Source organism: Poecilia mexicana, unplaced genomic scaffold (genome assembly GCF_051168715.1).
Source record: "Poecilia mexicana isolate PSO_F unplaced genomic scaffold, ASM5116871v1 scaffold_15, whole genome shotgun sequence".
Lineage (NCBI taxonomy): Eukaryota > Metazoa > Chordata > Actinopteri > Cyprinodontiformes > Poeciliidae > Poecilia > Poecilia mexicana.
This window is the reverse complement of record NW_028263384.1, coordinates 12,017,223-12,032,605: the sequence shown is the minus strand read 5'-3', so window position 1 is coordinate 12,032,605 and position 15,383 is coordinate 12,017,223. Positions and strand designations below refer to the sequence as shown.

The 15,383-nt window shown below is 38.8% G+C and overlaps 1 protein-coding gene across 2 annotated transcripts in view; it reads left to right on the top strand.

Annotated features, from left to right (window-relative positions):
* Positions 1–15,383, top strand: part of ccser2a (coiled-coil serine-rich protein 2a) — a 63,041-nt gene that overhangs the window by 16,933 nt on the left and 30,725 nt on the right. For both annotated transcript variants that reach the window (XM_088013516.1, XM_088013517.1), the window contains exons 4-6: positions 9,308–9,401; positions 12,308–12,416; positions 12,529–12,709. In XM_088013516.1, coding sequence (XP_087869642.1) covers positions 9,308–9,401; positions 12,308–12,416; positions 12,529–12,709 — 384 coding nt within the window. The remainder of the gene's footprint in view (positions 1–9,307; positions 9,402–12,307; positions 12,417–12,528; positions 12,710–15,383) is intronic.

Genomic DNA, 15,383 nt, shown 5'->3' with positions numbered 1-15,383 from the left:
CAGTGGTAATGTTCATTTTCCACCCTTTGGTGGAGCCATGTGATCTAACATCCAATAAATCAGTGGAGAACTCATTTAAAGCACTAATGTGCTTTTGGTAGCTTCCTTCCCTTTTGAGTGACGAAGGAACTCGGTCCTCACATTGGAAGCTTAGAGGTGAAAAAGAAGTGAAGGGGGGGAAAAAGGAAAAAGGGCAGAAGCAGAAAGAGAGCAGATGTAGTGGCTGATTGCTGATGTGTGAAGATTGGCTCTATGGGGAATCTGCCTGTGAGATATTTAACCAAGCTATTTGATTAGAGGAAATGAATCCACTTACTGTAATTGGATGCACTGAGCTCCTCTTATCCCCACCCTTTTTTGCCATTTCCTCTCCATCTGTTTGAATATAACCCCTCATCATTCCGTTGTTCTCTTGAGTAAATAGTTGCTTGCAATGAGCTAAAGAAAGCAGCAAATGTAACTCTGTACCAAACCAGTGTTTGTGTCACAAACAAGCCTTTGGTTCTTGAAGATTCAAGAAGCGTGATATTATGGTTGCATAACTTGTTTGAGGCAAATGCATTTACGAATCCGTCTTTTAGCAGATTCTTGCTTCCTGCTTACGACTCCAAGAAGATCTTGGTAAAAGGAGGAGCAGGTTGGTAAATAACATTTATATATGTGAAAATTGTCATTTTCACATATATAAATTATTTCTTGCAAGACAGAGTGAGTCAGAGATATACCTCCTCATTTTTTTTGCTGCGATCACGTCGCCAAACTGCAGTGGCTTGTTCAGCCCACTTGGAGGCACTGTGCATCCTTTAAACAAAATATGAGCGCGCTTCAAAGCTTTTCTGTTTTCCTGTTTGTGTCTGCCATCCCTTTTCTTGTGTGTTGATTTGTAGCCATATCTGCATTCATACAGCTTTTTGCAAAATTAAGGAGTGGGCTACCAGAGCTCATAATGAGATTCCCATGATGTGCCAGGCAGAGGAGCACAATACCTGCTTTGCAAAGTAGCAGCTGAAACTGAAAGCTACATCTCACAATTTCTGAGTGTTTTTTTGTTCTCTTTTTTTTTCCAACCCTCAGCTCAGTGTATCGATAGCATCTGCAAGCCTGGACAGATATTGAAGTTAAGCTTTTAAGATATATCTTAATGTAGTGAGATGTCTAGTTTTGATTTGAAGTAAAAAAAAAAAAAGAGTGCACAACAGTAAATTATTTTACTGGATCCCTTCAAAGACTGACAATACGGGGAGTTTTATGTTTGGTGAATTCAGCATAAACTAAAAAAAAAGAAGAAAGGAAATAAAACAACCATCCAACCTGCAGATTAATAATCAAATCCCATTAAAAGAAAACATGGAAATATTTTTTTTTTCTTGCGTTTGCAATATTTTCTGCTGTTTATTTGCTTCTGGTTTCAAAGTTAATGATTTTCCTATTATTGTATCGTAGTACATTGTAATATTAGTGTTTGTGTATAAACATTTCACCCATTTTCTACCATTCTGCTACCATCTTAGCTTCTTTTGCCTTCGAATACATTTTGTTTGCCTGGGAATTTCTTTGCTCTGTCTCTTTCATCTTTTCTACCCTTCTAACAGCTGGCTAAAAAAAACAACAAAAAAAAAAACAAAGCAAAAGACGTACTTTGGTTGTGTAATACTCTGGCTTCCTTCTGTGCCTTTTCTCAAAGCTTCAGAAATGCTCGGGCTTTGTCTTATGCCTATTTTGTTTTTCCCACCGTTAGGCTTTTGTAGCCCCAGGTTGAGACACGTTAAGTCATTAGCGTTTAAATGAATGAAGTTCTTAAGTCTTTTTGTCCACAGAATGCTCAGTCCTTTATTGAGCCTGCTTCCAGAGTGCGAGCTTCGCCGTTTCATTGATGGGGCTTGGAGCTCGTCTGCCTCAGTTTGTTTTCTTAGACGACAGAAGCAGCCATTTAAGAGAAACTTTGGTGTTTTTATGTTCCTCCGCCGTTCATCACCACCACGATGTTCCTTTAAATGGCCATTTCTTGGCCTAATGTTAGGAAGCGGAATGGCAATAACGACAGATTGCAAAGACGAACAAAAAAAAACACTTTTCACCATCAAAACCAAGTGGTTTAAATTAAATCAATATTGTATTGATGATAAATTTCACTGTCATTGCTGTGGCTGGCCATAGTGTTTTCCAGTTTCCAGTATATGAGTGCCGAGAGTGCTTTACTTTGCTGCAAAATATTGTGTTGGGGAAAATAAACGTAACATGATTACTTTGGGTAATGGATGTACACCAGCCAGCTGCAGTCCTAGATGTGTAGCCACTAATAAGGGAGGTTTATAGCTGTCATATTCTTACAGTGTCATGGTCAATCAAGTCAGTTCCACAGGTAACTCAGTGAATTAATTTGGTTTGATACACACATTAATAAGCATTAATTAATAAATGGTCATTTGTTTAAGAGATTTGATTCGGAATGTGAAAGATATAATAATTTACTCCGAATTGTTAACCATTTACTTCTGTTGACAACTTAATTCGACTTCTATGAATATCAGAAACAAAATATATGCTACAGCCTCCACATTAATGGAGCAGACTGTTCACTTCCAGCACAGTCGCTGGAGCCGTCCACAAACGGAGCTCTCCACAGAGGGTTAATGCTTGCCAAATCCAGGCATGTGTTGGAAAGTTGAATGGAAGGAAAACATGTGACAGTGAACCATTCATAAGCAGCATGGATAACTGAAATCTTGAGAGAGTTAAGAACATGAAGGTAAGATCTGACCCCTTTTCTAGATAAAATTAAGTTTTGCATTTCTTTTTGAATTCAAGACTTCAACACCTGGAGGATAAGCTAAGATGTATAGAAATTAAGATGGTTTATCTCTGGGGTGAAGTTTCCATAGGCAGTGACTATTGGTCCATTAAGGCTCACACAGACAAAAGTAGAAATACCTGCTTTAATCATCATAGCTAAATGACCAGCAAATTATTAACCATGAGAAGCAAAATGAAGAAAAAGCAAATAAATTATAGCACTGTCGGCATGTTTTCACTTTTATAATTGAAACACTGAAGTAAAATTGCATCAGGATAATATCCTAGTAAGCTGAGACGGACCTCTACACGAGAAACTTTCGCACTTTACCGACCGCTGACTTGGTGTCTTTTCTCTGAATCTGTTTGCAAAGAAGCGAAAGCTGCAAATGACGTGCATGTATTTTAAATCACATTCTGTAGCTGGAGATGTACTTTAATACACAGTTTTGATACATACAGAGAGGAGGAGCTGGGAGAAAAAAAAAGAAAAATTGAGGCCTATACAAGCATTTTCACATAGCGTAGCTATTACTGAAATTGTAACCATTTGGGCACATCATTACGCCGTATTTCTTTCTCCCTTCCATCTTATTCAACATGCAGCAGTCTCATTACATTTCATGGCTGCTATTCTTCTGTATGTAGTCTTTCCAGCATCGTTGTCCCCTTTTGTCAGTGTTGCTGATTTTTGGCGAGGCTTGTTGTGCCTGACATCAACTTGAACACAAGTTAAAATCACTTTCCAGATTGCAGCCAAATGTAACGCGATTGGGAGATGAAAACATGGATTTATCTACTACATTTAAATGCCGTCTGTAATTTGTCATCAAATTTTCAAGTGTTCTCGTTCCATACATTACACATGGATAAAACTGCACTCAGTTTTCCGTGGTTTGCATACATGTCGGACAACAACTATCCCAAATCAAATCATCTTGGAGCGATAAAACAACGTGTAAACAGCTGAGACACCTCGATTGTTTGCTGTGCCTCTTGACAGCTTCCCGTTCTGGCACATTTCATTTTGTTATCTAAAGGTCAGTCTGTTCCTGACTAAAATTGTGTTGTTTTTTGTTGTTTTTTATCACAGCTGTACATATGTGGCGGTTCGGTACACAACATATATACAGTGCTTTCACTGTGCCACAACAGCGTCTTGTTATTCTGTCAGCAAAACAAAAGAAAATGTGAAAGATAGATAAATCATGGGGAAAAAAAAAATACACAGCTGAATCGATGGTTTTCTAACTCTTTTTTATTCCTTGCTGCAGCTGCCATCATTCATTTAACAGTTTGGCTCAGTGTGCTTCCTCTGCATCGCCTGTGTCTGTCCCCGAATGTTTGCCTGCGCGCCGCAGAAAGAAAAGCATTTAACCAAAAGAAATGTGATTTAAAAAAAAAAAAAAAAAAAACCCCTCCAATTTTCAAATGCTATTTAGAGATCATCATATAAGTGTCTGATATTCTTTATGTCTGTATTTGCCTGAGCCTTGTTTGTATTATTTTTTTCAACTCTATAGTCAAACTCATGCATTCAGGCGATTCAGGCTGCGTTTTGAAATTGCGTAGCTAAGTAAGAGTAACTGTTACGTCTATTAAAACAAATGCAACGTATTGAGCTGCAGCTTTCCCTCCTATAACGAACAGCCATTGTTTCATTGTTTTTAACACAAGTCTTCAACTCCACGCCTCGAGGGTCAGTGTCCTACAACTTTTAGATGCGTCTCTGCTTCAACACACCTGAGTCAAATAACGAGGTCATTAGCAGGACTCTGGAGAACCTGACCGCCCAATTCTGAGGAGGAGATTCAGCCATTCGCATCAGGTGTGTTGGACCAGGAACTTATCTGAAAGTTGCAGTCAACCGGCCCCTGAGGCCTGGATCTGAGGACCTCTGGTCTATAATATCAATTCTTTGTCTCTGAACTCTTTGTTCTAGTTTGACCTTTGCTTTGCACTATTGCTGCTCTTGTACTTATGTAATTTGGACAAAATGTGCTAATCAGAGAAAGCTGTCTAGCTTCTAGCGTTGCTAATAAATTGTAGCGACTTTCACATCATTATGGATTTAGGGTGAGGTTTTGTCACACCCACAATTGATTTCCTGATTGTGTGCGCCCACCCACGGCTACGTTCAAGATTCCTATACATTTTTCATAAAAAAAATAAAAAAAAAAACTCTCTTTTTTTTACTCTAATATCCTAATTTTTTTTCTCCCTGCATTTTACAATAATTCTGGAAGAACTAATCACTTTGAATATGCTTGAAGAACAGCTGAGTGTTATTATTTTGTAGGTTTCGCAAATAATGAAGCAGGCCGGATGCTGAAATGAGGTTCTGATTTCCAAAATTGAATCAGTTTAAAAGCTTTTACTGTTGGACTCGTCAAATAAGGATTTGGTTCTTTTCATCTCCTCCTCTTCTAAATTAATAATGTATAAACCAGCCCATTATCGCCCCCTATGATATGCAGTTAAAACTATGCATATCTGAGTGGAATAGGGTGTTTCAGCTGTGCTTAAAAAAAAAAAATAGTTTGACTCAGACTCTGTGCTTCTCTGTGAGGTACAATCTGGTCATGGACACAAACACGGAGAGGTCTGCCAAGACCTTAAATCAAGTGCGATGGAGCAGGAAAATATATTTTGCATTGAAGAAAATGGATCTGGAGGACCAGCTAAGAGAAACGGCTCGACATAGTTTTCATGCGTGATAAAGTATTGGAAAATGTTTGTGGTCTGGTTCTTATTTATAGCCCTCAGTAGGAAATTTCTCAAACAACCAGCGAGCACAGCGGATATGAAAACATTGCTGCTTATCTATCCATAAAATTTGACTGGTTGTCTTTGATTGAAATGGCCCACCACACTGTTGCAACAGCCGTGTCTTTATACTCATGAAATAGCTGTTTTGTTCTGCATAATTGGTTTGGTAAGTGGCTTACAGGGACATGCGGAAAGGACTGGGGCAGATAATGCTCTCCTCACAAAGGCCACCAGTGACTCCAAAGACAGAGGAGAAGAGTTTTATACTTTTATGCGAGACGGACGGACGGCTACCACATAAGACACACATCATCTGAGCTTTGTTTTGGCCGTTCTCGCTCCCACTAAGAATAGCGAGTATTTTACATGGCGAGAATTTTGAGTGCATGTCCGGGACTTCTTCAGAAAGCAATCGTTAATTAATTGTAAAATAGGCCTTTTCAGTGCCAGACCATAGAACACAAGGTTGAAATGTCTGAGAAACACTCTGTCAATATTTCTTTTGTGTGCGTATCGATTGGTAGACACATAACCTCCGTTTAACTTTAGCTTTTTGGATGGGTTGAGAGCAGGATGCTTTTGTTTCCATTATTATGTTCCCCAAAATCTAGTTTAGCCTGTTGGGATGAAAAGCTTCTCCTGGACATTCTCAGCTTTTACAGGTCTGCAGTGGCTGGGGTTGCACTTGGATTTTTAAGCGTTCAGTGTCCACACTGCAGACCTTTGGACTGAAACTCTCCCAGTGGATCAGAAGGTTTGTTTACATGGCCAAGAAGCATGTTTTTTTCAAAATAAAAGTGATAAATACCGAAGGTGACATTCAAACTGCACAAAGTTTTAATTGGATAAAATTTCAATTGGGACTTTGTCACCGTCACCAATATAAATAGTGTGTGGTTATGCATGCAAGAAGAGTTTTAGATGAATTTTCAACGAAAAAACGTATCCATTTTATTTATTTACTGAGCTTTCTGCACAAACAAACTGTACCATCCTTTGTGCTTCATGTACTAAAATTTCACATGTTTTAATTAGCGTTATACTTTGTACTGCTGTGCTCACAGTGAAAATCAGAGGCCTGTTGATGATTCTTTTAAAGCCTGTTGTCACTTTAAAGATTTGAAACTTTTTAGTTCATATTTTTGTTCAAAACCGTAAAATATTTTCTTGGCCCACAGCAAGCAGCTTGGCAAACTGTGGATATCTTCTAGCAAATACTGAAATAATTCAAATGTTCTCTTGTATTTTTTTGAGGTTATGTCTGCATAAAAGGAACTTGAACATACATCTTTGTGACAAAAAAGAAATTTTTTTTTTAATGTTTATTTGTTAGAGAATTGTATTTTACACATATCACCAAGATCTGGCAGAAACGCACCTTGTACCCATTCAGTTAAAAAGAAAATAAAATTTGCAATCATACAGAGTCAAATCTATAAAGGTGTCCATTGTCAATGGGACAGTCAGACTTTACTAATTCTGGTAGCTTTGTGTCCATCTAATTTAGTTTTAGACTTCTGTCAAAAGAACATTATTCAGGAAGTCTTGGTTTTTGTCCAATCAGCTGTTCATGGTATTCTTAATGAGGAAAGGTTGCATATTTCCCATGTTAGCTCTTTCTGATTGTACAGGCATGCACTTTCAAAATCAGCAGCAGCAAAAGCCTGTGGCAGGTCACTTGATTACATTTCACTTGTACTTCTTTAGGCGTTTTGGGTTCTGCTTTTAGGGAAAACCTTCTTGAGCAGCCAGATCTGGATGTGTTGGCAGTCTTTTTTTTTTTTTTTTTTTTTGAGTGTCCTCCACTTGTAAGCTATATTATCTACAGTTTATTGTCTTATTCCACTCTTGTAACACCTCTATAAATCCCTTCCCAAGCCCATAAACTGCTACGTCATTCTCCTTAGTCAGCTTTTCCAATCTCATGACCAAATCAAACTGAACGTCAGACGTTTTAACAGGACAATACTCTTAAAACACTTAAAATGCAGAGGAATTATGTCCTCATGGTTTGCACCTGATGTTATGCTAATTTAAATGGAGGAAAAATTAAGTTTGACCTAAAATCGATGTTTTATCTCAAAGACAGGAGCGAAACTGGTCATAGCAACAGGGTTAAGGTTAAAGGGGAAGATGTAAAACATGGAATAAGAAGGAAAGGGAATGAAACGGATGAAATTTGTCTTATTCCACATGGCCGCAAAAATTCCACCCACATTTTCTCTCGCACTATTTGGAAGATGGTGGAGTCATCTTTTTTTCATCATAACGTCTGGAAACTCAACACTTGTCACTTATTGTGACACACACAAGAAATTCAATAATGTCTAATTTTGCAGTTGTGTGTTCTTGTCTATTTAATTTCAAAGAGCAAAAAAAAATGTCATGAAAAATTAATAAATAAAGCTTTGAACTATTGATTCTTTTCTCTGCCTTTGAGATGCTTTATTTTGAAAGCAAGTCAGACTGCTGCATAATTTGAAGCTGATATGAGAAGTGTTTTTGTTGGCTTTTCAAAGCAGAGTGCATTATCATTCATAATTGGGTGATATTTTTCTTTTGAAAAACCTGTCCTGTCATAAATATCTTGATATTTGGAAAACTATATGCGAGAATGTTATTTAAAAAAAACAAAGGGGGAATCTTGAAAATACGTATAAATGTTTGCTAATTACCTATTTTTAGGAGTGGAAAGACATTTGGTTGTGTTCAATTAACTTTCTATTATCAGTTGTGACGTTAACTACACCCAACCTACTTTGAAAAAGAAGAAAAAAGTATTTCATAGACCTTCAATGTAAATGTAACTACTTACTTTGTTTATCAGGTACATCTGTTTAATTTCCTGTTAGCCCAAATAATTAAACCGGAATCATGTGGCTGCATCTAAAAGCTTCTAGATGAGTTAAAGACGCATTAAAACTGAGCATCAGAATTAGGAACAAAGAGAACTGAAGTACTTTGAACATGTTATGGTTGTTGGACCCAAATGTGGTGATCTAAGACTTTCAGAAACTGCTGGTCCTCTAGGATTTTTCTGCACAACCATATCAGGTTTACAGAAAATGGTCCAGAAAGATAGTAAATATCCTTGAGTGGCAGCAGGTGTACGGGCAAAGATCCCCGTTTACGTCAGTCGTCAAAGCACATTGGGCAGAATGGTTGGAGATATGCAACCATTCTCATGAGCTCCCAACATATGATAACATGAAACTAGAAAAACGCTACATGATCGGACTTCTCTCTAAATTTGAGCTGAGACATTCAGATTGTAAGAAGTTGGTGTGAACATGAAATCATGGATTCATCTTGCCTGATCAGTTCATTGATGGTGAAATGGCTACTGGAGATAGCCATTTCACTCAGCCTTCCTGAGTGTTGTTATTCAGCATGTCTATCCCTTTATTACCTCAATGTGCCCACATTGATAATGAATTCACTTTACTCCAATGGCCTTTATAGCCATAAAATCTTAATTCAATATAGCAAACTTTGGGATGTGGAAGTACAAAAGACTTGCATCATAGTTGTCCGGTCAAAATCCCTGAGGACTGTGAGTGGTATATTCTTGAAAGGCTTTAATATTTGCACCCAAAGACTTTGTATTTTGTCTGCCATTTGTCACTTTACCTTTGCTGCAGCTTCCTTTTGCAAAATAGTAGAATGGATGTATTGTACTCACAATGTCTCTGCTGTGTTGTGCAATACTATATAGAAGTATTACCTGGAATTTTGTGATTCTCAGGACATCTTGAACAACCTGGACCCTCTGGGAGCTGGAGATTTGGACGATAATGATCTCATGCTGGATGTGGACCTCCCAGAGGATAGCTTGCACGGTCAGCACATGCACGCACACACACATGCACACGCACGCATAAACACTTTCTGGTGTTATTGCATTTACGCCACATAAGGCCATGATGAATACTTAAGTTTCTGTTGCTGGGGGTTGTCCATTATTTTTGTATAAGCGCAAACCTCCAGCAAAACTGTCTTATCATAAATGTAAATTAATACACTGCCAAGGCCTGTGCTTTCCATTTCCAGTAGTTCTTCTGTGGGATATAATGGTTTGAATAAATTGAATCCTGCTTTGCCTTGGGTGCATGCTTGCCATTGCAACATCCATTAAAGAAGTTTAATAGATGCCTTGTTGTGTATTTCGTCCTATTACTCTTTAAATATTTGTCCTGTTTTTTTTTTTGTTTTTTTTTTTTAAAGAATTGTTAAATGACAACTCCAGACTTTGACTGAATGCTCGTCCGCTAACTTGGAACAGTTTTTCTACCCAGCTGTCTGGCTTTGTTTTATGAACAGATGCACACAGATGTGCATGATTGACAATTACTGTTGCGTGAGAACCAGAGTGCACTTATATAGAAGCGGCTCAAACATATGTTTCCCCTGACGACAGCGGTTCGATGCTGGCGTGATTGCTTTAATAGCTTAATATCCGCACCTCACATCGCCAACTATCGCATCTGTCAAAGTCTCCTAAGTTTTCCGATTTTCACTCCTCAAATACAAACATGTAGACAGCGATCTCATTAAGACAGAATAAATGGTTTCTTTGTGGGTGTTAAAGGTAAACAAGTTCTCATACTATTACTACATAATAACAGTGCTGACATCATTATGCCCCTTTCAGGTTGTGTTGCATTATGTTATTTTGGTAGAGTGAAAAGAAGGGTCGAGGATTGACCTTTTCCTGTCATGAAATATAATGAATTCTTGGAAATGAATTTTTCCTTGTCATTCTTGAAGCCAGGCGATTCATTTCTAATGGGTTTGATGCAATAGTTCGCCGTGAATGCACTCGCCAGGCTCGGTTTGTTCAAACAAGGCTCCCTTTAGGCACTATGAAATTTAATCTGCAGAGTATGTCTGTTTGATGTCTTGTGCGTATGAGCGTGCAAAGGGGCATCTGGACGCCAATGGCTGCTTATTGCAAAAACTAAGGAAATAATAAGGTGGAGCATTGTGTTTCAAGGCCAGTTTTTATGATGTCTGTAGCATCCCGCTTTTTTAAAAAGCTGCTTTAAAAGACTTGCCGAACCATAAACACATTCTTATATTTGCTGTGGTCTTCAAGCCCAGAATGGCTTGTTGTCATACAGTCATGTCAAGAAAAAAGGTGAAGTCTGAGGTTTTACTGATTTTTGTATGCGTTTCCTTTTGTTGAGATTGTCTTAGTTTATCATGAAACTTTCTATTTCCTCTTTACTTTTTTAGACGGTTCCATACACCTGAAATTCTCCAAATCTTGTCACATTACAGCTACAGATTTCTGTGAATTTGATGGTATTTTATGTGATAGACCAACACAAGATGGTTTATAATTGTAATATTTTTTGCCATCTTAAAGTTAAAATGTTAAAAACTGCAATTCATCCTTTGCTATACAACAACAACAAGGCAAATTTTTTCCTTCGGTTCCAACGGCAGCTAAAGTAGACAAGGCTCGTCCTTAGTGCTAACCAAAAACAGAGCATGAAGTGAACCAAGCTAGCTTTTTTAGATGGCTTCAACAGAAACCCGGAAAACAACTAACAAACTTTCAAAGCCGGATGTGGAGTTTGTAAGCAGTCATCTCCCTGTTTCTGAGAGCAGGAGGTGGCGAGCGGGAAGGGAATGTTCACACTGCAGGAATGTAAATTGGAGCGTCATCTCTTCCTACTCCTTTGCGGGCAGCAGCCATATTTATAGCTCTTACGTGTCACGGGTAGAGTTTGTGTCACGAGAGGCGAGGCAACGGAAGCGCACACTGAGGAGTTCAGCCAACTCCAGCCCACGGGGCAGGCGGTGCGATGTGGCATGGGGAAGGGAGATTCTTCTAAAGACCCTGACACAAAACAGGAAAAGTGGAAAGGAAAAGAGAAGAGAACTTGTGTTATGTTCTCATCCAGCTGTCAGGCTCCTTGAAAGGAGAGAGGCCACAGCTTTGCTCTCTCCCAGCTGGCGACTTCCTTCGCTTGGACACAAACCAGTCACCTCCCCTGCTCTCCCCAGCACCACCACAGCCGACTCTCTCTCTCCTCTACCAGCTCCAGTTCCTAGGGAGTTCCCAGAAAAACAAGGCCGTCAACAAAGACGGGGGTCAGACAGCCCAGGAGCTGGGCTGACTTTTCTCCCCCCCGGCCTTTTGACAAATCATCAGCTAACTGGGCAGGGTCTCAATTCTCTCCAGTCTGCTCCTGACTTTGTCTGCGTTCATGGATTTTGTTTTATTCAGTTTGTATTCCTTCCTGAAGGACTTTATCTTAGCTGAAAGGAGTCATTGGAGGCTCCTTAGTTCCTAGGAATGTGACGGCTGCATATCAGACCGGCTGTCTGCTTCTGCGCTATGCGGTGACGCTCTGGGTAAAGTATGCTAAACACGGCTGCTGAATTTCTTTGAATGAGGTTTGCTGTCTTTATCTGCTTCTTGCTTCTTTGAGCGTCTCGCACATAAAAGCCAAAGGTCATTGTGGTTTGCTGGGAACCACGCTTTCTCAGCTGTCAGCTTTGTTACCGTCATGGTTTAAGACGTGGCTGCGTAAGTGTCGCTGAATACGGAGTCGTTGGGAGTTTCTTTTCAAAGAAGAGAGAGGAGAAGTACTTTTTTAAACTTGAATCCAGCTTTTTCTGTTCTGCCCCAAGTATAAGTGCATCACACTTTTTTTTTTTTTTTCCACCCCTATCTCTCTTGTCTCTTTGGTATATTACTGATGTCTCACCCATGCTCCACATTCTTTCCCTACAGACTTTGACAGCATGTCTCTCACGGAGGGCTCAGACAGAGGTAGCCGACAGGGGCAACGACGCAAGCAGCACCGCTGGAGTGGCCCAGATCACTTCTTCCATGACAGCAGGTTGGTCAGGCTTCCAAATAATAAAAAAAGAGAAGTAAAGGATAAAATCAAACTAGCGAAACAAATACACCAAAGCAAACGACATGACTTTTTTTCCCCCTCTTTCTTTCAGGCTTCATTTCCTTAGTAATTACGACAATCACAAGACTTCCAGGTTTCCTTCTCGTCCCGTCCAGTCTGATGGGAAGCAGCCAGTCTACAAACCAATGCTGGACGAACTCACTCTGGAGCACATGACCCAGGACTGCAGCGTGCTGAGGAATCAACTTCTCAGGCTCAAAACGTTACTTCAGGTTAGGCCCACCACCTTAAAAACATGCCTATTTAGCAGCTGAAAGATCTCAGTTTGCTTATGTTGTCGTTCTGTAGAAACACAATAGGTCTTAATGCTATCAGTTATTTTAACCGCAGTTGCACAAACATCGGTTTGTGACACACCGATCAGAGTTGTGGAGCCGGTCTCCGTTTTTTAGCCTTAATCTTGTCACATTCAGATTTCTTTGCAAAATACAACAGAACATGTAAAACGCATTAACATAAACATAGGAATTTTAGGTTTGGACAATTATTTTTTTCAGTGTTGCAATATTGGAAAATATAGTCTTGGAAATCCTGTTTTTTGTTTTCCCCTCTTTATATTGTGTCACATTCACAGTTACAAATTTTTTGTTCTATCAAAGCAGATCTCTCTTGGAAATGAGATCTTGGATCTCAAGGAGACAACCTGTAAAAATAAAGGTTAAAAAAAAAATAATAAAGTAAATGCATTTGTAGGTTGAACATGAAAGACTTGCCAAATTCTCTTCGCAAATGCCTAACATTATTCTGCAACTCACCCCAATTTGATGTTGTTTGGTTTATTTATTGTACAATCAAGTACTTCAGTGGCGAATTGTTGAGCCATACGAGTAACACGACCCGGCATGTTTTCTTCATGCTGACCACCAGCTTGGTCACACACTGCAGTGGGATGGCATGAACCAATACTTGCCCAAAGATGCCAAAGTTGGTTGAGTTGGTCACTGGTATGAACTGTATATCAGATCTGATTCCACAAGTATTCAGCGGTCAGCACTGTAAGCACCTACATTCTGGAGGTGGTCTGTGGCAATCCACAGTCTAACAGGGCGAACATTGACATCTTGAGACGATGGAACCTGTTCCAAGAATGAAGATTTGGAGTGAAGCCGGTTGCAGAATCCTGTCACCATATCGGCCTGCTTTGAGACTGTCTTTATTGATGGCACACCTTGTATTTCTAGTGAGAGAGATGCCACTAAACACCATCCTACAGCCTCCACAGAAACACAAAGAAGCCAAACAAAAACTTCCTTACTTTTTTTTTGCTAATTATTAATATATTTTCTTGCATTCCTGCACTCATTAGTTTTTAATATTAGTAGCAGGGGTGATGTGTGAAAGATAAGTGGCTGCAAAACAGGTTTTTACTATTACTTATAGCAAAAACAAGATTATTACGGAGTTGTTGTTTTGTTTTTTTTTTGCTTCTCTTAGCATCTTTACATAAATACAGTCATTGGTATTAATAAAACTGCAAATTGTGTATTCTTATGTTAACGCTGGTATTTTTAAATGGCTGCCAATATTTTCCCTGACAGCGGTTTTTATCAAAAAGATAAAGCAGAGCGACTTCATTATAATTATTTTAGCCTTCTCGTTATCTGTGTTAAAGCTCACTCTCTCTTTCTCTCTTGCAACCCAAATTAACTGCAGACGTGTCATAATTTCGTGGAGATACTGGTAAAGACATGTATCGCAAAAAAAAAAAAAAAAAAACTTTAATCCTGAGGTGGTTCAACCCAAAAGCAATTTTGGGAGGGATGAACACAAATGCAAGATATGCTTGGAAAACCTTATACAATGTCATTACATGTCGAAAACGTTTGGGTTTTGCCCTTTAAAAATACAGTGAGATTAATTTCAGTTTTTTTATTATTTTTTTTTATGTGACATAATGTTGAAAAGTTCAAGGGACATGAATAACTAATTTAATGACAGAATCCCTGGAGTGTGGTTGGAAGCTTTTTTTTTATTTTTATATATATCACTGAATTATTTAAGAACCTGGTACAAATAAGATTATATACACTTTGAAACCATAAACAGGACATTTCTCAGACCCATATTTGAGTTGAAAACTGTAATTCTCCCTTTGTTACATGACAGAAACAAGGCAATATTTTCCCTCAGGTACCAACAGCAGCTAAACCAGACAAGGTCAAGTTTTAGAGCTGACCAAAAATGAGCATGGAGTGAACTCGACTATTTTTCTAAACGTCTTCAACGAATGAACTGCAGACATGTCTCAACATATTACAAGAGAAACTTTGTAAATAACCTCTTATATCTCTGTGCTTATTTTGACTTTGGTTTTAAACACTCCAGTCATACTGCAAAACAGCAATAGTTGTTGTTGACTTGGAGGTGCCTGCTGGTTCTTTCGCTTATCAGGAAAAAAAGTTTTGACTTTTGAGATTTCCCAGTTCGTCTAAAACATTGATATTTACATTTGTTTTGAATAATATCTGTTTGCTGAGTTTCCTTTATCTCACTGCAGAGAAAGTCAAACCCTTCGATTGCATTGCCTCAGGTGCAAAAATGTTTCCTTCACCATTAACAAACTCATCAGGTTTTTTTTTTTCTCTCTCTCTCTCTTGAGCTCAAGGCACACACTGTGCAAGGAAGCCTCCGCTTGCTGAATCTAAATTTATCTTTGGCACATTGCTCTGAAATTCAAAGTTCTTTCAGATTTAGCTGCACAATTCCAGCGCAACTTTAACGAGCGCCAGACTTAACGTGCTCTCGCAACTGAGTGACAGAACGATAAAGACCGAACACCTTTCGCGACAGAATAAGATATGGCATTTGACGCCTTACATTTCCACTTGGAATAACTGTAACTGACATTTTGTCTTAAATTTTTGACAAGATTTTTCTTTTTTTTTC